The sequence below is a fragment of the Mustela erminea genome, chromosome X (genome assembly GCF_009829155.1).
Source record: "Mustela erminea isolate mMusErm1 chromosome X, mMusErm1.Pri, whole genome shotgun sequence".
NCBI lineage: Eukaryota > Metazoa > Chordata > Mammalia > Carnivora > Mustelidae > Mustela > Mustela erminea.
In genome coordinates this window covers 46,567,661-46,590,606 of record NC_045635.1, presented here as the reverse complement: position 1 = coordinate 46,590,606, position 22,946 = coordinate 46,567,661, and the positions used below count along the sequence as shown (strand labels likewise).

The following is a 22,946-nucleotide window of genomic DNA, read 5'->3' as shown; positions in this document are numbered from 1 at the left end:
TTAGATTTTGTCTACTTGAGAATGTCTTAATTGGCCTTCATTTTTGAAGGACAGTTTTACCCAATATATTATTCTTGGTTGACAGTTGTTTATTTCAGTGTCTTAAATAGATCACCTAACTGCCCACTGGTCTCCTTTGTTTTTGATTAGAAATTGATTGTTAATCTTATTGTGGATCCTGTGAGATGACAAATTGCTTGTGTCTTGGTGCTTTCAAAATTCTTTTTATCTACTGACTGAGTATAATGTAGCTCAGTGTGGATCTCTGAGTTTATCCTATTTGGAATTTATTGAGTTTTTTGATGTTTATCTTCATGTATTTCATAAAGTTTGGAAATTTTTTGGCTGTTCTCCTTCTGGGACTCCCATATGAATACATTGGTAAGCCTGTTAGCATCCCACCAGGTCCCTTTGCCTCTGTTCATTTTTTCTTCTTTCTTTCTGCTCATCAGACTGGATAATTTTAATTGTGCTTTCTTCACATTCACTGATTGTTTCTTCTCCCTGCTCAAAATCTGCTATTGAATCCCTGTAGTGAATTTTTCACAACCACATTGTACTTTTCAGCTCCAGAATTTCTATTTGGTTCATTTTTATATTTTCTCTCTGTATTGGTACTCTGTTTTTTGTTGGAACATGCTTCTCTTTGATCACATAGGACTGTTGATTCAAAGTCCTTTGTATAGTAATTCCAATATCAGCTTCCTCATGGAGAGTTTTTTTTATCAATTTTTTTTTCTGTGAGTAAAACATACTTGTTTCTTTGCATGCCTCATAAGATTTTCTGAAGCTGAGACATTTTGAATATTATATAATGTGGTAACGCTGGAAGTCGTATTTTCCTCCCTCCCCAGACTTTTCTGTTGTTGCTTACTGTGAACTACAGTTATGTTTATTTAGTGACTTTCCAAAGGCTTTTTATAGACAGTGTCCTTTAGTATGTGGTCACTGAAGTATCCGTTCTGTAGCCTCAGTGGTCAACTGAGATTTCTTGATAGAAATTTACTTAAATGCCAAACTAAGCAGACTTTTTTGTTGTTGTTAAGCATTTTCCTTCTAAGTTTTTGATTGTATTCCAGAGTCCCCAAAATGTTTATTCTTACAGTTTTTGCTACCTCAACAGTTGCTGCAGTGGAGGGACAAATACTTGGAGCTCCTAACTCCATTTGGGGGACATCACTCCTTTCTACCTTTACATTTTTTAAAATATTTTATTTATTTATTTGACAGAGAGAAATCACAAGTAGGCAGAGAGGCAGGCAGAGAGAGAGAGAGAGAGAGGAAAGCAGGCTCTCTGCTCAGCAGAGAGCCCTATGCGGGACTTGATCCCAGGACCCTGGGATCATGACCTGAGCTGAAGGCAGCGGCTTAACCCACTGAGCCACCCAGGCGCCCCTCTACCTTTACATTTTTAATATGTGTATCTTAACTTCTATTTTCTTTTAATGTCTACACTTACTTAAATCTCTCAATACTTACAACTTTTCAAGGCTGGTAGTATTATTTCAATTTTATGGGTGAAGATAGTGAAACCTAGAGAAGTTTTCCTAAGTTACAAAGCTAGTGGGTCAGTCCAGGATTTCAAAGTAACATCTGATCCCTAGACTAACGGTTTTTCTACCATACCATACTACTTTCCTTGAGATGGCAAACTCTTTCAGACCCAACAAAATAATATTAACAGCCACTGGGACTATTAAGGATGGGATCTTTCTCAAACAATTGTTACCAGCAGCTATTTCTTTTGAGGGACAATCAGTGACCCCTCTTTTTGATTCTTTCAAAGTCAGAAGGCAGGAGTTTTACCTCTTTGCTCAAGAAAAGAAGGCCGGAAAAATGAACTCATTTTCCTATAAAGAGGTCCTACTAGAAGGAAGTATGTGACTAGAATTCCTCTGATGAAGGATAATTCTAGAGAAATTTGAGTCTGGTCATTTGGATGATTAGAATCACTAGGAAGAAGTTTCACTCTCACTTTGCTTCTCTTTCAGGTTTAGAAGCAGTAGACACAGAATTTGACTTCATCAGTAGGATCTATCTACATCATTGTCCCATTAAATCCTATAGGTGTTACATGTGGATTGTGAGCAGAGTGTGATAAAACTGGATGTTTGTGTGTATGTGTATAGCTTGAGATACTTGTATATGTGTGTTTTGCCTTTCAGATCATTCAGTTGCAGTAATCTTGTTGTCAGTTCAGCCCAAGTGGTCTTTTTGTTCCCTTTGTGTGATAATGTGTATAGCATTTCTTTTTCCATTTCAGCCAACATTTATTGTGTACCTACTCTGCATTGTATTAGGCTCCCTTAGTTAGTTTGAAATCAAATAATACTTATCCGTGCCCTCACAGTAAGTTAGGGGTGACTTATTTACTTTTCATCTCTCAAATACTGTATAATAAATAACTCCAGTAGAGGTATACCCAAGATACTCTGGAGAGTTGAGAAGCCATCTGAATCAGGTTAGAAGAACAAGGAAGGCTTCTTAGGAAGTGAATCTAGAGCTGAGTTTTGCAAGGTCAGTAAAGTAGTTCATGAGGTAACTCACTAAATGGATGTTGAGTGAGTGAATCAGAATTAGGTGATGCTTGGAGAAGGACATTTGCAGCAAGGTACAAAAGTAGAAAGACATGAAAAGTATGTGGCATATTCAGGGATTCCTGCATTTGAGTGTGGATTAAGTAAAGGGTCTACTGGTGGTGGAGTGGCAGGAGCTGAGGTGTAGGCATCATTCCGTCTTCACCCTTCTGGATGAAATATCAGTTTACCCTGCTTTCCTTCTCATTGCAGTTTACCCTTCCCTGGAGTCTGATGATGATGACCCTGCTTTGAAATCTCGACCCAAGAAAAAGAAGAATTCAGATGATGCTCCATGGAGTCCTAAAGGTGATCCAGTATTCTGTCCTTAAACTCTGTAGGTATGGTTTGGGGAAAATAGGCTGGGGGTAGTTGGGATACATAACATAAGAAGATATGATTCAGTCACTCATTTGTTTATTCAGCAAACATTTGTTGAGTACCACCTGTGTGCCAGGGTACTGTGTTAGGTGCTGGAGCAAAAATAGTGGATAAGACACATTTCACGCACTCAGCTCAGCAAAGTCAGAGGTGATGGAGCATGTTTCTTCTGATATATGGCTTGAGGTGAAAAGAAGGCCTTGAGCAGATTCCACCTAGCACTCTGAGGCTTCTGAGAAGCTACCATCATCCCAGACCTTTGGTAATACTTTGCCAAATGAGGGAAATTCTGCTGACTCTTGAACTTCACAAGGCCCAAGGCTCCTTAGACTATCACCTGTACTGCCTGAGAGGCCAGCTCTGAGGAGGGAAGAAAGAATGATCATTGAGTTGAATGTGGAATTTAGAGTGTAATACAAGAATTTTGTTCATCTCTCTGGTTGGGTGGTTTTCACATTGGAGGGCGTATCCGTTAGCCTTTGCTGCTTATCAAACTACCCCAAACTTCGTGGCTTAGAACAATGACAGCTGATCATTTCTCATTATTCTGTAGGTTGGCTAAGCTATTGTTCTAGTCTGGACTGGCTTGGCCTGGGCTGGGTGGTCTAAACAGATCTTCAGGAGTCTAGACCTAATTTGGGGTGGCTAGTGCCTCTCTCCATGTGGTTTCTCCTAGTCCACCAGGAAGCCAGCATAAACTTTTTCACAGAAAAGCAGAAGCATGTCCATTAGCAAGAGAGGGAAAGCCCCAGTTTGCAAGCACTTTTCAAGCCTCTGCTGGTGTCATGTTTTCCATTGTCCCACTAGCCAAAGCAAGTTACATGGTCAAGCCTCAATTCCAGGGGTGGAGCTATGGATTACACCTCTCAAGAGAGGGAACTGCAGAGCCCTCCTCTGCATGCAGGGAGATGTGAGCAAGTTGAAAGCTATTACTGCAACAGTCTGCTGCAGAGGGTGCTGGTACCTCCATACCCATGGGTCCCCAGGATATCCCCTGCTGATTACACCTATCCTATTTTCTTTATTAACATATAATGTCTTATTTGTCCCAGGGGTAGGGTTCTATGAATCACCAGGCTTACACATTTCACCGCACTCACCATGGCACATACCCTCCACAATGTCCATAACCTATCCCTCCCTCCCAACCCCCCAGCAATCCTCAGTTTGTTTCATGAGATTAAGAGTCTCTCATGGAGTCACCTAGGTGACTCAGTCATTAAGCATCTGCCTTCAGCTCAAGCCATGATCCCAGTGTCCTGGGATCAAGCCCCACATTGGGCTTCCTGCTCGGTGGGAGGCCTGCTTCTCCCTGTCCCACTCCCCTTGCTTGTGTTCCCTCTCTGGTTGTTTCTCTCTGTTAAATAAATAAATAAAATCTTTTTTTAAAAAAGAGTCTCTTATGGTTTGTCTCCCTCCTGATCCCATCTTTTTTCATTTGTTCACTCCTTATCCCCCATGATCCCCGCACTCTGCCTCTCAAATTCCTCCTGTCAGAGAGATCATATGATAATTATCTTACTCTGATTGACTTATTTCATTCAGCATAATACCCTCTAGTTCCATCCATGTCATTGAAAACGGCAAGATTTCATTTCTTTTGATGGCTGCATAGTATTCCATTATATGTATATACGCACACACACACACCCCACATCTTCTTTATCCATTCATCTGTTGAAGGACGTCTAGGTTCTTTCCATAGTTTGGCTATTGTGGTCCCACCCATCCTCATCTGCCTTTCTGCTATTTGCTGGGGATCAGGGGAATGGGGTGGTAGGGTAATCCTTGAAAGTGTTCTCTTAGTGAGTCAGTCAGCAAATGTTACTTTTTTTTTTTGTCAGAGAGAGTGAGCACAGGCAGACAGAGTGGCAGGCAGAGGCAGAAGGAGAAGCAGGCTTCCTGCTGAGCAAGGAACCCGATCTGGGACTCGATCCCAGGATGCTGGGATCATGACCTGAGCTGAAGGCAGCCACTTAACCAGCTGAGCCACCCAGGCATCCCACTATTTTTTTATTGTATTTTTTCCTATAGTTTCTGGCTGATTAGCAAAATAGAAGAGTTGGAAAATACAGAAAATAGAAGAATGTATAAGGAAGAAAGCACCCATGATCCTGCTACCCAGAGGCAGGCCCTGTGTCAATGTTTTGACATGTTTCCTTCAAATCTGTTTTTCCTATGTATCTCTTTTTATGGTTGTGTATACAATCCTATATCTTGCTTTATTGACTTTTAATCAAATTAATGTGTACATTTGGTAGCAAATCATATAGCACAGAGGAGTTTAGGATGAAATGCAGTGGTCTTCACTTCTGCTTTCCTCACCTCCAATTCCATGCCTAAGAGACAACCTTCTGGTTTTCTTTTTTTCTGGTCATTACCTCCAAAACTCAAGATGGTAGGGTTTATACCACTATTTCTTGATGTATCAACTTAGTCTCTGTTTCTCTTTCTCTCAGCTCTGTCACTCTCTCTTGATTACCCACTTTCTTTTTTTTTTTAAAGGTTTTATTTATTTATTTGACAGTCAGAAATCACAAGTAGGCAGAGAGGCAGGCAGAGAGAGAGGAGGAAGCAGGCTCCCTGCTGAGCAGAGAGCCTGATGTGGGGCTCGATCCCAGGACCCTGGGATCATGACCTGAGCTGAAGGCAGACGCTTTAACCCACTGAGCCACCCAGGCGCCCCGATTATCCACTTTCTAAGATACAGACATTAGAACACTTTCTTTCTTCTGACCTTCTGTGAACTGCACATTTTCCCTCTGCCGACCACCCGCCGGTACCTGCGCCCCAATAAACCTCTTGCTATTTGCATCCAGTGGCAGTGTTGGATTCTTGGGTAAGGGGATCCGCAGGTCTTACATTAGCATTTATATTGCTTTGTGATTAATACTTTATATTAACTAGGGGTTGACTGTAAAAGTTGAAAACCAATACATATACCTGGCCTTTTAAATATTATTTCATAAGTATGTCCTTATGCCATTGTTTTAAATATTTTAATGGCCACCAGATAGTCTATCTGTGGATATACCTTATTTACCTAACTTCTTTAATGTGAGGCATTTAGTCTATTGCCAAGTTCACATTTGGGGTGAACATATTTATATGTGTTGGTTTCTCTGATTATTTTTAGGATGGATCCCCACTAAATTCCAAAAGGATGAAACTTATATGTGGGTATATGGTAAATCTTTCCCTCTCACCCCTGTTCCACAGCCTTCACTTCCCCACTAGAATTCTCCACTGGAGGGTTGCCGTAAGCCTTTAGCTTCCAGAGTTCTGAAAAAGTTTATTCTGACATTTTTTACCAGATTTTTCATTGTTTTAATTCAGGAATGAGTGTTTGGAGATCCTTAACTTTGTCATTTTTGCTGTTGTCATCCATCATAACATACTAAATAGTTCAGTATGCATTTCTATGAAAATGACAGTTTCTTCTATAACCATAGTACCGTTTTATGACACCTGAGTAAAGTAGCATTTATTTTCTCATATCATTTGGTACCAAATCCTTATTCAAATCCCCCCCCCCCAAAATTGTACCAAAAATATCTTATTTGCTTTTTTTTTTTAAAGATTTTATTTATTCATTTGACACAGAGAGATCACAAGTAGGCAGAGAGGCAGGCAGAGAGAGAGAGAGGAGGAAGCAGGCTCCCCGCAGAGCAGAGAACCCGATGCGGGACTCGATCCCAGGACCCTGAGATCATGACCTGAGCGGAAGGCAGCAGCTTAACCCACTGAGCCACCCAGGCGCCCTTATTTGCTTTTTCAAACCAGATTCTATTCAAGGACTAAATTGAATTTAAATTAAAAAAAAAAAAGACATTTGGTGGGGCACAGTTGGTTTTGATTTAGAATTGTTTGTTCCACCTCTGTGAAAAATGCTGGTGTTATTTTGATAGGGATTACATTGAATGTGTAGGTTGCTTTGGGTAGTATAGACATTTTAATAATATTTGATCTTCCAATCCAAGTATATGGAATGTTTTTCCATTTCTTTTTATCTTCTTCAGTTTCTCTGATAAGTGTTCTGTAGTTTTCAGCATACAGATCTTCGCCTCTTTGGTTAGGTTTCGTCCTAGCTACATTATGATTTTTGGTGCAGTTATAAATGGGATTATTTCTTGATTTCTCTTTCTCCTGCTTCATTATTGGTGTATAGAAATGCAACAGATTTCTGTATGTTGTTTTTATATCCTGTGACTTTGCTGAATTCTTGTATCAGTTCACAATTTTTTGATGGAATCTTCCAGGTTTTCTACAGAGTATCATGTTGTCTGTGAAGAGTAAAAGTTTAACTTCTTCCTTGCCAGTTTGGATGTGTTCTATTTCTTTTTGTTGTCTGATTACAGAGGCTAGGGCTTCTAGTACTATGTTGAACAACAGTGTAAGAGTGGACATCCCTGTCATGTTCTTGACCTTAGGGAAATCTCTCAGTTTTTCCCCATTGAGGATAATATTAGCTGTGGGTCTTTTGTATGTGGACTTTACAATGTTAAGGTATGTTTCTTCTATCCCTACTTTGTTGAGGGTTTTTATCAAGAAAGGATGCTGTGTTTTGTCAAGTGCTTTTTCTGTATCTATAGAGAGGATCGTATGTTTTTTTATGCTTTATTTTATTAATGCAGTATATCACCTTGATTTGTGAATATTGAGCCACCCCTGTGTAGCCCAGGAATAAGTCTGACTTGATCATGGTGAGTAATCCTTTTAATGGACTACTGGATTCCATTAGCTAGTGTTTTGTTGAGAATTTTTGCATCCGTGTTCAACAGAGATATTGGTCTGTAATTCTCTTTAGTGGGGTTTTTGGTCTTGGAATCAAGGTAATGCTGGCCTTGTAGAATGAATTTGGAAGTTTTCCCTTGATCCCCGGTTTTTGGAACAGTTTCAGAAGGATAGGTATTAATTCTTTAAATGTTTGGTTGGTTCAGTTCCCCTGGGAAGCCATCTAGCCCTGGACTCTTGGTTTTTGGTTTTTTTTTTTTTTTTTTTTTTTTTTGGAGATTTTTGATTACTGATTGAATTTCTTTGCTGATTATGGGTCTGTTCAGCTTCCCTATTTCTTCCTGTTTCTCTTTTGGTAGTTTATATGTTTCTAGCAATGTATCCATTTCTTCCAGATTACCCTATTTGTTGGCATATAATTCCTCATAATATTTTCTTATAATTGTTTATATTTCTTCAGTGTTAGTTATGATCTCTCCTCTTTTATTTGTGATTTTATGTATTTGGGTCCTTCCTCTTTTTGATAAGCCTGGTTAAGGGTTTATGAGTTTTGTTAATTCTTTCAAAGAACCAGATCCTCATTTCGCTTATCTGTTCTACAGTTTTTTAAAATTTCTATATCACTTATTTCTGCGCTGATCTTAATGATTTCCCTTCTGGCTGGCCTTAGGTTTTATTTGCTGTTCTTTTTCCAGTTCCTTTAGGTTTAAGGTTAGGTTGTATATTTGGGACTTTTCTCAATTCCTGAGGATGGCCCATATTGCTATATACTTCCCTCTTATGACTGCCTTTGCTATGTCCCAAAGGTTTGGGACTATCATGATTTCATTTCCCTTTGCTCCCATGTATTTTTAAGTTTCTTCTTTAATTCCTGGTTAATCCAGTCATACTTCAGTATGATGCTCTTTAACTTCCATGTGTTTGTGGTCTTCCCAAATTTTTTCTTGTGCTTGTCTTCAGGTTTCATAGTGTTGTGGTCTGAAATATGCATGGTATGATCTCAGTCTTTTTGTACTGGTAGAAGGTTGATTTGTGACACAGTGTTTGCTCTGTTCTGGAGAATGTTCCATGTGTACCCAAGAAGAATGTGTATTCTGCTGCATTAAGATGGAATTTTCTGAATATATCTGTTAAGGCCACCTGGTCCAGCCTGCCTCTCAAAGCCATTGTTTTCATGTTGAACTTCTGCTTAGATGATCTGTCCATTGCTGTGAGTGGGGTGGTTTATAGTCCCCTAATATTATTACATTATTGTCCGTGAGTTTCTTTGATTTTGTTGTTAATTCACTTACGTATTTGGCTACTCCCAATTTAGGGGCATAAATAGTTACATTTGTTAGATCTTGTTGGATAGACACCTTTATTGTAATATAGTGCCCTTCTTCATCTCTTATTACGTCTTTGGTCTAAAATCTAGGTTGTCTGGGCGTGCCTGGTTGAGCTGGTGACTTAGTCTTGGTTTTGGGCTTGAGTCATGATCTCAGGGTTGTGAGATCAAGCCCCACATTGGGCTCTGTGCTGGGCATGGAGCCTGCTTGGGATTCTTTCTCTCTCTCTCTGTCCCTCCCCCTCCTCCAAAAAAATCTAGTTTGTCTGATGTAGGTATGGCTACTCCAGCTTTCCATTAGCTTTGGTTCTAAAATGAGTCTCTTGTAAGTAGCATATTGATGGCTCTTAATTTTTTTAATCCATTCTGATACCCTGTGTCTTTTAATTGGAACATTTAGTCTATTTACATACAGAGTAATTATTGATAGATAAGAATTTGGTTGCCATTGCATTACCTGTAATGTTCTTGTTCCATTTTAGTCTTTGTTGCCTTCAGTCTCTCTTTTACTGCTCAAAATGTCCCATTTAATATTTCTTGCAGAACTGGTTTAGTGTTCATGAACTCCCTTAGTTTTCACTAGAGTTTAGTGTTCATGAACTCCCTTAGTTTTCACTAGAGTTTCCTAGAAACTCTCTACATCTCCTTCTATTCTGAATGACAGCCTTGCTGGATAAAGTAGTCTTGGCATATTTTTCCCACTTAGCAGTTTGAATGTTTCATGCCACTACTTATTTCTGGCCTGCTGTGTTTCTGTGGACATTGTCAGCTGATAACCTTAGGTTATGTCAGCTGATAACCTACCCTTGTAGGTTAAATAGCTTTTATCCCTACCTTCTTTCAGAATTCTCTCTTTATCTTTGTATTTTTCAAGTTTCACTGTTATTTCTTGGTGATGGCCTGTTTTTGTTAATTTTGAAGGGAGTTCTCTGTGCCTCTTGGACTTGAATGCCTGTTTCCTTCCCAAGATTAGGGAAGTTCTCAGCTATAATTTGTTCAAATAAACAAACCTACTACCCCTTTTTCCCTTTGTTCTTTTTGCTTCAGATCATTTTTGAACAAATACTGCTTTTAAAGAGGGGACTTCAGTCTCCTGAATTGCTTATTCTAGAATCTGCATACTACTTATACAGAAAGGTTTTAATAGTTAAAGTAATAATAATAATAATAATAATAATAATAATGTTTTAATAATAACAATAGCAACAGCAGCAGCAGCAGCAGCAGCTAACCAACCAAGGAATCTTCAAATCTAGGTTGGTACCACTACCACCTCTTTTTTTCTGTGACATTGACTTGACTTTTTTCATTAATTAAAAATAGAATATACAATAAATTCCCATACAATCACCACTAACAACAGTTATCAAGATTTTGCCACATGTGACTCATCTATTAGTTCCCTTTTTTCAAAATTGTTCTTTAAAGCATATCCTACATATTTTGTCATTCCTGCTCTCAATGTACTTTAATGTACATCTCTAAAAAATACATTTTCTCATATAACCACAATCCTGTTATCATACATAACAAAATTAGCAATAATTTGATAATTCCTGCACATTATCTAATCCTAAATCCATAATAAAATTTCCTCAATTGTGTAACCATAAAAAGGTATTTTTACAGTGGGTTTGTTTACATAAGGATCTAGCAGAGTTCGCATAGCATTTGGCTGTCATGCCTTTTGAGTCTCTCTTAATCTAGAGCATACCCCCCTTTTTTGTTTTGTGCTATTTATTTCTTATAAAAAGTAATAGAATTGTCCTATGACCCATCCCACCTTCTAGATTTGTTTACTTCCTTGTGACATTGTCTTTTTAATAAAACTAGGGCAGTTATCTTGTAGAATGTCTGATTGTTTTCTCATGGTATCATTTAACTCGTTCTCTTATCTCTGTTTCCTAAAAACTGGAAGTGATATGAACCACTTATTTGATTTTAGATCTTTGGCAAAACTACTTCCAAGGTGATGCTGTGAATTTCATACTGCATTGCATCAGGCGGTGCATGAAGTCAGCTGTCTCACTATTAGTAATAATCAAGTTAATACTTAGTTAAGGAGGTGATATGATCTCACCATTGTAAAGTTAGTTTTTTCCTTGTTGAGACTAGCAAGTAATATGTATGTAATAGTTTGGTACTGTGTTACTATACAGGTCTCTAGCATCAGTTGTTTTATTAGGGCTTACAAACCTGTGATTTTCCAATTTTGTCATTCTTTCTACATTAACTAGCTGGCATTCTTCTGTAAATAGCAGCTTTCCTTCATCATCTGGGGCTCTTTGGTAAAATATACTTGCTGTGTAAAATGTGGGATAAATAACTATTTTTAAAAAAATAATTCCTTTTTGATTCAAGGTTGCTAAGGCACTATAAAAGGGTTATACAAGAAGACAGTCTTCTTCAGGAGCTTATAGCCTGTTGGGCTGGCAAAATAACATGTGCATAACAGCACTTCAAAGTTAGGGAATGAGACAGGATGGTGTGGTGCTATGTATGAAGTGACTGGTATACATCTTAAGTTCAGAGAGGGAGAGACCAATGTGAACAAGACAGGTCCTAGAGGTTTGTGTATAGAAGGTTGATTTCAGCTTACCTTTGAAGGACAGTCATGTTTTGAAGAGGTGGCCAAAGGAAAGAGGGTACTGTAGGTAATGTGGATGGTGAGGATGAAAGTAGAAAGAGGATGAGCTGTACATATTCTGGAGATAGAATAAGGAATCCATTCTGTCTAGAAAAGCTGAGAGTATGGATGTAGAAATAAGGCTGAGGAGGTGGGTAAGCCAGGAGCAAGACATGGACAACGTTAAATGCCAGTTTAGGAAACTTAACTTTTATCGTATAGTCATTGTATGCTTTGTGTACTTTGAGCATTTGTAAATTAGCTTCTTACCTGATGGGAAACAAAATCAGACTTTGTAAAAAGCTAGAAGCTGGGAGACCGATGAGACCACCTTTGGGGGAGACTCAGAGGTAGGGAATATGCTTGACATTCAGATCATTGTTTTCATCCTGTTTCCTCTGCAGCCCGTGTGACCCCAACTCTACCAAAGCAGGACCGTCCTGTGCGTGAGGGGACCCGGGTAGCTTCCATTGAGACAGGCTTGGCTGCAGCAGCTGCGAAGCTAGCCCAGCAGGTAGGTGCTGACACCCAGGCAGTGGCCCTGCTACTGATCCCAGTTTGCCTTTAGGACAAAAACTAGAAATGTCTCAGAGGCTGTCGTTGGGAGCCAGAGGAGACCAAGCAGGCCAACTTCTCTCTGTCCTTGAATGAGAACATTTGCCTTCAGATGAAGCCCTGAGGAGGTTACCAGCTGGGTATATTTGAGTTCTCAGCCTCCCAATCAGTATCAGAATTTGTTTTTTGGGGAGAGGCTTTCCTTGTCCTCTATACCAAATATTATTTTTTTAGTTTAAATTCAATTAGCCAACATATAGTACATCATTAGTTTCAGATGTAGTGTTCAATAATTTATCAGCTGCGTTTAACACCCAGTGTTCATCATATCATGTACACCCTCCTTAATGCCCATTACCTAATTTCCCCATTCCTCCATCCAACTGTTCTCCAGCAGCCCTCAGTTTATTTCCTGTAGGTAAGAGTCTTTCATAGTTTTTCTCCCTTTCTGATGGCTTCCCATTCAGTTTTCCTTCCCTTCCTCTATGATCCTCTATGCTAGTTCTTATAATCCATGTATGAGTATTTTGCTTGGGTCATGGTTGACATTTTTTATTTTGTTCTCTTGTTCAGCCATTTTTCTCTGGGCAAAATGACTAGAAGGAGGAATTCACAAGAAAAGAAAGAACTAAAAGTATACCAAATATTACTGCCTTAATATTTACCCCCCTGCTTTCCAAGTAAACTTCACCCACTGGTTTTTGTCTTAAGGGGTTACTTCACTAGAACCAACTTGACCTCCTAGCAGGTTACAGTTTGCAAAGTTCTTTAATGTGTATACTGTACTCAGCAACCCTGGGAACAGTTAGAGTTGAATTTTTTGATTCTCTCCTTATTAACATCCCCTTGGCTCCTTAGGCAACATCCTATTGCATAGAGCATTTACTGAGCATCTGCTTTCTGCTAGGTACTTTCATGTACAATGTTTTGTATAATCTGCCCAGTGGCCCTGTTCAATAGGTGATTTTTCATCATTTTGCAGGTGAAGAAAATGAGACTCTCTTTAAGTGACTAGTCCAGGATAATACAGCCAGTAAATGGAGGAGACAAGATTCAAACTCATATCCTCTAACTTCAAATTTCCTGTTACTTGCTACTTCAATAAAATAATTAAATGTTTATATAATTTAATAATTATATCCTATTTAAATAAAATTTAATAGAATGATGTTTTTAATATGCTGTTATATGGAGCTCTAGAGTTGCTTAGAAATGTCTCAGTGGCTGTTGTTGGGAGCCAGCAGAGACCAAGCAGACCAGGCAGGCCTTCTTTGACCAGAACTTCTGTTATGTATATCCTGGTGCCGTCTAAGATGTAATTTGGGATAAAAGGGAGGGAGGGGGGTTTTACTCTTTTAAATAAACAGATAAATTAATTAAAGGTGTGAAAACTACTAGTGCCTCCTAAGGAGTTCACTTCTGTTCGGTTTGGTCAGGGGTGACCTCAAAGAAGAGAATTTGAATGTTGGAAGTGGTTTGGCAGGCTCAGCTTTTAGAAGGAACAGGAGGCATCCCAGGAGAAGGGAAATCCTTGGCAAAGCACCCAAGGTCCTGTTAATTTGGTCTGTATTCACCTCTCCTCCCTAACCTACCAGCCCCTCATGCACGTGCTTTGCACCAGCCATACTACTGCACTGTGGTGCTTGTAGTTCACCTTGTGTACATCACACTGTCTCATGCCTCTGTGCCTTTGCACAGGTTGTTCCCTCTGCCCATTGGGGATCATCCCTTTCAGATGCCTTACCTAGCACTCTTTCATACCACCTACCACCAGTTTATTTCAGTGGCCTTCTATGCTTCTGTAGTATTCTCTCATGGTACTTGTAAGTATGCTTTCCTGTGTCCCTTATTAAACTGTGAGTGCCTCAAGGGTGGGGGTATATCTAATTTAACTTGATATCCCCACTGTACTAAACATGTGTTTAATCCGTGTTGGGCGAGTGAGTGAATGGATGCATGAATGAATGAGCAAATCTTTCTGCGTTGGAGGCTGCATATTGGGAACTGGAGTAAGATAGATTCAGATTTAAAAAGGGATTATAGAGCCAGCCTGCCTAAGTTCAAATCCTCACTCTACCACTTTAGCACATTACTTGATTTCTCTGTGCCTCAGTTTCCTCATAAACTTTGAGGATTAGATGAGGGAATGGGTGGGAAAGCTGTGAGCATGGCACTTGCCGCAGAGCAAAGTACTATAGATGTGTTAGTTTTTCAGTGTTATCATTATGGATTGGGTAAGTATGAATGACCAAACATGAATGTCAGATATGCTAACAGGTTTTTGAGCAAGGATTGGCAAGGTGTAAATGGTCCTGTCCTAAGATGGTCTAGTCTTCAGTGAGGGAATCTGTATAAATTATACAAGGAGATTGGCAATGACAATAGAAAAATTTAGGCTATGTGATCGAGGTGTGAATAGATAATTTCTGGATTCAGGTGAGAGAAATGGGGGCAGAAATGTACTTTCTGGTATGGGTGGAATAGCAGTGTCGTTGAGAAAAGAGATTCTGAAGCCGGATGGCTTAGGTCTGAATCCAAGCTTGGTCACATATTGGTCCTGTAACCTTGGAAAAATGACTTAATCTCCCTGTGCCACAGTTTCTTCTCCTAAAAATGGGATTTTCATTCTTTCTTCTCATACTTCTTCTGAGTATTAAATGAGTTAAATTATAGAACAGTACTTGGCATGTATTACTAATATTATTATTCTTATCCCCCAGAAATTCCTATGATAGCCACAGCCTGTCAGATCTTCCGAAGGCAGGAGTAGGCCCGTGTTGCCAAGGCAAGGAAATGTAATCACTGAGTTGGTCTGTGTGGCTGTGTAGCATTTCAGAAGGTGAAGTCGTTCACATGCTCTCAGCACCACCTTTCCAGGTTCTCAGGGCTCCAGATGCCCACTATACAGGTACCCACTACACAGTGGATAGTAGATCCATAAAGCAATGGATGGATGAAATCCAAGATATTGGGAGAATTGACACAACTCCTTATTCATCCCTCCCATGCAGAATTGAGGTTTTTAAGACCCAGTGACCTGGAGGATTGCCAAGTCCTCTATTAAAAGAAAAGACCAGCAAGAGGAAGAGAAACCATTGTAAGAGATGAACATAGAATAATAGTTTTCCACTTGTTGAGTACTTATTATGTGCTATAAGTTTTTACATCATCATTTAATCTTTCTGGCAACCCTAAAAAAACAGATTTATTTTGCCCATTTTACAGATAAGGCGATTGAGATTCACAAAGGTTAGTAAGTAACTTGACAAGGGTCATCCCACTTAGGGAACACAAACCTAGATTTGAACCCAAGTTTCTTTCATTCCAAAGCTACTACTCTTTCACACCCAGAGGTCCGTTTTTGAGAAGTGTGCAGGGTGGGTATTCAGATAGACCTGGCTGAATCCTAGACCCAACAACTTTTCACCTGTGAGGCTTTGGGCTCAACTTATTAATATCCTTGTACCTCAGTTTTCTCCTCTATAACCTGAGGGATTTTCCTTCTCATGGCTACTATGAGGAATAAATGAAGTATACAGTTAGCCCTTCTACAACATGGGTTTGAACTATGTAGGTTCAAACATAGATTTTTTTTATTATAGTAGTAGATTTTTTAAATTATAGTAGTATTATGAATGTATTTTCTCTCCCTTATGATTTTCTTAATATTTTCTTTTCTCTGCCTTACCTTATTATAATACTACATTTAACATAATAAAATATATGTTAATCAACCATTTATGTTATTAGTAATGCTTCCAATCAACAGTAGGCTATTAGTAGTTAAGTTTTGGGGATGTCAAAAGTTAAAATGTGGATTTTTCACCCACATGGAGCAGTATCCCTAACCCCTATGTTTTTTAAGGGTCAACTGTACAAAGGGCCTTAGCTGCTGTCATAAATTCAGCTATTCTTATTAGAAGTGTCCATTTTCCACTTCATAAATGGCAGTGCTAGGACCAAAACCCAAGTCTCTGAATTCATTTACCCTTTTGTTACCACTGTACTGATTCATGGCAGTGGTAACTTAAGGATGGATGGTACCAAAGAGATGATCTTAGGTGTTAGAAGGCCTGTGCCTTGTGTGTACATACATCCAGGCTAGACTTGGGGTGGGGGTGGGCTGCAGGACCACATTGACCAGTGTCTAGTTTCCTTTCTGGGCAATTCTCTTCTTTTCTCCACTTCTGAATTTTCTCCTTCCACTTGGCTTGTATTTCAGGAGCTGCAGAAAGCCCAAAAGAAGAAATATATCAAGAAGAAGCCTTTACTGAAGGAGGTAGAACAGCCTCGCCCTCAGGAGTCCATTCTCAGTGTGGCAGCACCAGCTCCAACTCTGGCCACTACACCCCAGCTTCTCACCTCCTCCTCGCCCCCGCCTCCTCCTGAGCCTAAACAAGAGGCCCTCTCAGGGAGTCTTGCTGACCATGAATATACTGCTCGTCCCAATGCCTTTGGTATGGCCCAGGCGAACCGCAGCACCACACCCATGGCCCCTGGTGTCTTCTTGACCCAGCGGCGCCCTTCAGTTGGCTCCCAGAGCAATCAAGCAGGACAAGGTATGATGGCCATATGGTTGCAAAACTGAGAAGGATCTTAGGGTCACCAGCTCCAAACCCTAAGCACTCTGGTAGATGGGAATACCTGGGAGGGATACTGATGACCAACCTCAGATGCTTGGATTTGATCTCTTAGGCCATGAAGAGACATTAACTGGTGCTAAACAGAGGAATTTCAGGTGTGAGTTTATAAGGAGCCTTCTGGTAACCAGAGGATGGGCTGCAGGTGGGAAATCTAGGGAGGAGGCATATACATAGGTTCAGGCTGCCGTGAAGAGAGGCTGAGGCTATAGCAGAGGGAACAGAGAGGGAGGGGATAAATTGATCAAATATGGAGGAGGTCACATGGGACCTGAGAGGTGATTTGATGTGTGGAGAGAGAGGAAGAGGCAATGGGAGGAGTGCTTAATCCCCCCTTTTCCTTACTTTGGCCCTCAAAGCCCAGTCCCTGGAGCATTCAGCTCAAGGGCAGTGAGGTCAGTATGGCCTTAGGTAATGAGGATGAGGTTTTCTTTCTTTTTTTTTGAAGATGGGGGTTTCTAATGAAAAAAGGCCTTGGGGATAGCACCTTCTGGGACACCAAATATAATCACTAACCAGGCTTTTAACTAATAACAGTGCTCAGGATAAGAGGACAGGGAGGCATAACCACAGCTCCACAGAATTTAGGAAGAAAAATGATTGGGGCCAAAGAAATCTGAGGAAAAGGAACCAGATAGACTAACCAGGGGGTTGATAGCTGCTGCAGAAGGTCATAGGAAGAACCAAGGCCTGTGGTATTGGATGGAAGTGGTTAAGGAAGCCTTCTTGCCCAATATGTGCTGGAGCCAGCATAAGGGTGGGGAGACTCTGTGGGCAGAGGAACAGAGGAGGGGGGTAGACTGAAGATAGTTGATGCTGGAATTGCTACTGAAGCCTGTGCCACAGCCTTTTATTTACCTCTCTTTTCCTCACAGGAAAGCGTCCTAAAAAGGGTCTGGCCACAGCAAAGCAGAGACTTGGCCGTATCCTGAAAATCCACAGAAATGGCAAACTACTTCTGTGAGCCCCCTCGTGTCCTGCCCCTCACCCCTTCACCCCCATTGCCTTCTCCATTGTCAACTCTCGGGGCATTCCTGGATCCTATCTGCCCCGGACAAGGTGCTGAGGCGCATTGTCCTGCTTTCTTGGAACTGACCAAAGGCACGGACTCCCCAACGGGCTCCTGCACCAACTCCCCTAACTCCCTTCCCTACTTCCACTAAAGCATCCTGCCTGCCTTCTCCATACCTCTGAGTAGCAGTGAATGGGAGAGGTTTCTGGCTGACTAGAACCCTCTTTTCTGCTGCTCCAGCCCATTTCCTTTTTACCAGCCTTGTCTGCCCTTTACTCTTATCCCTACTTAAAGCTGGAAGACAGGATCAGGAGAGACATAAAGTGAGCCTGGGTCCCTTGCTCTTTCCCTAGTCATGAAGTGGGATGCCCAGTGCTCAACACTTGCTGCAGCTCCCACCGTCTCCAGAAGCCTGTCCCCCTCTGCCCACATTTCCTTCCCCTTCTTCCCCCTAGCCTAGTGGACATGTCCCATTCCAGACTTGTTCTTGAGAGAAGGGTCTAGCCTCTGCCCCCTCTTGCCAAATGCTTCATGAAAATAAAGAGGAGATTCCAGAGTCTCCTTCCTGCCCCACCATGGGCCATTTTCAGAGGTGAACTTGAAAGGTTATGGACTGACTTGACTCACCTTTGGGAAGAAGAGAGATTTCTATCACTTCTCAAGGTGGGGAGAGGACTGACACCCAACCCTTTGACCATGACTTTGGAGCCCACTGGAGGAAGCTACTTTCGGGTGGCTACAGATGAGGTCCCCTGTCCCAGAGTGAGCTTCAGGGATTTGCCTGGATTTTGAGGTCCCACAGAACATTATCCAGTTGGCTGTAGCTGGGCCCCAACAGGTGAAAAACTATCTTCCAAAAGTCTGAGAGTTCCTGCCACTGAAGCAGATAACCCTGGCCCTGTGTACAGCCTGCTCTCTTCACCTGTACCACAGAGCACAGTCTGGACCTTCTGGAGAGGATGTGACAGGAGAGCTCACCCCTGGGTTCTCCATCAGGAGCCTCCCTGCTTCCTTCCCCACCTGAGGTCTTGGTCTGAAGAAGACCTCAGAACTCACATCTTCACTTCTTGGCCTTTGTGCTCCCAGACATCAGGTCAACGCCCAAGCAGAGTGCAGATGCACTACTCGGGAGCCTGAGCCTGGGAGAGGAGATGCCCATCTGTAAAGGAGCAGATCTTCTGATCCTCCACTCCCTGTCTTCCCCTTGTAGATGTCTCTGTTGTCCAGACAATACCCAACCCCTCTCCCTCTTCCTTCTCCTCCTCCTAACTCCCTCCACCTCTGCTTGTCTTGCCTCCCTGGTACCCTGGACTGGATGGAGAATGTCCCACTCCCTCCATTTTGGTACTGCGCAAGTAGAGAGCATCCTTGCCCTCTACTCCCCACTTCGACCTCACCCCAGTTTGCCCAGTGCTTCTGGGGAACTTAACAGCTACCATGCAGGCCACAGGAGTATATGAGGCTTCCCATGTCGTCTTTGTGTCTCCAATTTGTCTCCCTTTTCTCTACAGCCCACATCTGCTCTCCTTATTTGGAATCAGGGGTCCCTTAAAACCATCTGCTTTTTTTTTTTTTTTTTAATTTTGGGAACTCCAGGGGCCATGCAGTCCTCCATCTAGTCACACCAAAGGCAAAAAGCCTGGCTACCTCCCCCCTAGCATGTGAGGTCCCCACTCCCCTCTCCTCTGTTTCCACCCAGCTTTGCTTTCTTGGGGATTTCAAGGCAGCAGAGGGTAGTGAGGGGAGGGAAGGGGGGCAGCCTGTGTCCCTGTGTAGGCAACTACCTGACTAGGCCCTGACTGCTGTAACCAGACCAGGACCCCAGCCCTTCTGCCCATTAACACCCACCCCCTTGATCTTTCAAAGGCAGCTAATTGCTAGCAAATCCCCCTGGTTCCGGGCCTCTTTCCCCTCTGTTTCTTTGTTAGAAGTTTCTGTGGAGCTGAAACCCAACCTCCATATGACGGGGTTTCCATTTAGTTTAGATGGGCTCTCAGAGCCTCCTGTTTGTTGTTTTGTGTTTTAAATGAAAAGCAAGTTTACCCTCAGAGTTATGCTTTTCCAAAGAGGCTAGTGTGCTTTTTTTTTTTTTAATGTTATCAGGTTCTAAGTGATGAAGTAAGTTGGGGAGGGGTTGGGAGTGGTAGTAACTAAGGTGTAGAACATGGTGAGAGTTACCTCTGGTCTCCAATCCCCAGCACAGAGCTGGGGGTTGGATAGGGGGCAGGGAGAGAGGATTTCTATTCACCTTTAATATATTTTTACAAAAAAAGCAAACAATTTAAAAACAAGCCCACCGCTTCTGTACATGTCTAAATATATTTTTAGAAGTGGGTAGGATTGTGAATTTCTGATGCAGGGCCTTTTTATAAACAGGTTAGAATAGCATCATACAGACTTCTCTGTTGTTTTTTTCCCCCTGTTTTTTTCTTATATTGTGTTACTAATGTAATTTATATTTTTTTTAGATCCTCCCTTTCCTATAGAGATAAAAGTGATTTATCTTGGCAATTGCTTTGCTTGGAATTCTTTTTTGGTGGTGGTGGTGGTGGGTCGTGGGTAGTGGGTGGTGAGTGGTGGGATGGGTCCAGGAGTGCCGCCTTCTCTTTATATTTTCTCTGTCCCTCCCTTTCATGAACTCAGCACAAACTTACAACTGAGGTGGGGAAGGTACAGAATCCCAGTCTTCATGAGAGATACAGTTGACACACCAGAAACAGATCATCAGAAGTACAGTGAGGGGCGCCTTGGTGGCTCAGTGGGTTAAGCCTCTGCCTTCGGCTCAGGTCATGATCTCAGGGTCCTGGGATTGACTGCTTCCCCCCTCTCACTCTGCCTGCTGCTCTGCCTACTTGTGATCTCTCTCTCTCTCTCTGTCAAATAAATAAAGTCTTTTTAAAAAAAAAAGTACAGTGAACAGAAAACAAAGGGGGCAAACAATTCAGAGTGGCCTGACAAGTTTGTTGGGAAGCCTTTCCATATCTCCCATGGGCTATTTTTAGTAGCTACACCTGTATCCTCTTTAAATGTGGAGTTTGGGGGTTTTGTTTTTCTTCCCTCTCTCTTTTTCTGAAATGCTCCTCCAGGCTGAACTTGATTAATATGATTAGATCCAGTTCAAGGGATAGAATAGAATTATTAGAGCTAACATGACACGCTCATTTCCTTGTAGTAGACACTACTCTTAGTGTTCTTTGTATATTGATTCATTTTGTCTTCACTGACATCCTCATTTCTGCAGATGCAGAAAACAGAGGCAAAGAAACCTTGCAGCATCAAACATCTTAAGTTGTGGGGCTAGCCTAGTTCCAGAGTCTGTGTTCTTATCACCATACCACAGCTTACTGATAACCACTACTATTTATTAAGTGCCTTTTCTGTGCCAGGCATGGGCTTGGGGTTTACTAGGATATCCCATTTAATTCTCACTGACAACCTCTGAGATGGTTGTTAGTCCCATCTTACAGTGAAGGAGACTGAAGTTTGCCAGTGGTCTTCCACAGAAGGATCTGTCTGACTCCAAAACTAATGTTCTTTACCCTCACTGTCTTAGAAAATCTTTTGCGGATCAGTGACCCAACAGATGTTTATTGAGCACCTGTTGTGTGCAAAATGTAGCATTGAGAATTATGTCCTGAAAAGAGCCCACTGGGATAATGTCAGGAGCCTCAGTTCTAGATCCACTACCGTCCTGACTCTGTGTGACCCAGGATAGACTGCTTACTGTCTGAGACTCACTGTAAAAGGAGTTTGGACCCAATGAGAATTTCTTTATCCTAGAAATTCTACTACTGTGGGTCTGGGATGACTCTCTGGGTTTGACACCTACTGGCTAAATGGCCTCCTACTCTTTAAATCTGAATCTTTGTATTAGGATCTAAAGAGCAAGGGTTCTTTTCTGGGCCATGGGGAGCTGTATCTTCTGGTAGAAATGCTTCAGAAAAGAGGGGAGGGATTTCAGAGCCTTTGCAGGAATGGTGGGGTGGGTTCTCTTTGTCATCAGCTCCCAACCCACCCTTCCCAGGGAGGGACCCAAAGCACTGTCACCAGCCTCAGGTTAAAGGATAAACTAGAGTCTTGGTCACCTTCTCATTTAGGCAGAAGTGCCAGCAGATCAGAGGCTCCTGTCTAAAAATTAGGAAAACAAGAGCACCCAACTTCAGTCTTTCCTCTTTCCAATATGGAGTAGAAAAGTACATAGGACTTGTCACTAAGAGCCTGCCTTCTCAGTGACCAAGTAATTTGGGTGATATTTCTCATTGTCTGGATCTCAGTTTCTACATTGCCCAGATGGAATTATTTCAACTATGAAAACTTCTAGAAGCATGGTCACCCCCAAACTTTCTGGATACTGTTGATTCTCAAACCAAAACAGATCCCCAATTCTGCTTGTTCATATTGCATTCCCTGCCTCAAGTACACAGGCCCTTTCCTTTCCAATAGGACCCTGTTCATGCCAAGTTGACTGAAATGGCACTTGCTCTCCACTAAACTGAATGTAGCAGAAGAGCACCACATGGTACAGTGTGGTGATAGAGATGAGCACACGATGCTAGTCAGGGAATCTATCCTGAGGAAAAGAAGGGAATTCAGGAAGCAGGTAGGTCTTCCTGTCAGGGGATGCCTGAGCTGAAGCATTTAAAGTGATTAGCCAGTCTGGTGGAGAACAGTGGGAAGAATAGTTCGAGCCAAGGCAATAGCATGAATAAAAACAGGTGGGAGGGGGGGCATACGTGTGTATAGAGGACAAGCAATTTAGTATAACTGCAGCTGTGACTTTCACCTGGGGGATCATCATGAAGAATCTCCAAGAGGTAATGTGTAGTTGGAGAAGACATGATCAAAGTTGATTAGTTTTTAGGCATGATATTTATTTTTAATATCAGGTAATTGGAGGAGATGTAATTTTGATGTTAGTCAAAAGGTTTAACTGTATGCCATGAATAACAGAACCGCTGAAGGGTTTTAAGCAGAAAATGACATGATCCAACTTGCTTTTTAAAAATATCCCTTTGTCAGTCAACTCAGGAGTGGATTCGGGGGAAGCAAGATGAAGTCAGGAAGACCAGTGAGGAAGTTACTGAAGAAGGGGCAG

General features: G+C 41.6%; 1 protein-coding gene across 6 annotated transcripts in view; it reads left to right on the top strand.

The window, feature by feature from the left end:
- PHF8 (PHD finger protein 8) overlaps positions 1 to 20,362 on the top strand; it is a 99,988-nt gene extending 79,626 nt beyond the window's left edge. For 4 of the 6 annotated variants that reach the window (XM_032329896.1, XM_032329897.1, XM_032329898.1 and 1 more), the window contains 4 exons: positions 2,790 to 2,885; positions 12,049 to 12,158; positions 16,422 to 16,758; positions 17,715 to 20,362. In XM_032329896.1, coding sequence (XP_032185787.1) covers positions 2,790 to 2,885; positions 12,049 to 12,158; positions 16,422 to 16,758; positions 17,715 to 17,803 — 632 coding nt within the window. In that variant the 3' untranslated portion in view covers positions 17,804 to 20,362. Of the gene's footprint in view, positions 1 to 2,789; positions 2,918 to 12,048; positions 12,159 to 13,181; positions 13,326 to 16,421; positions 16,759 to 17,714 lie in introns of those variants that run through there. The other 2 variants (XM_032329899.1, XM_032329901.1) reach the window with 2 other exon arrangements.
- The last annotated feature ends 2,584 nt before the right edge of the window (positions 20,363 to 22,946 follow it).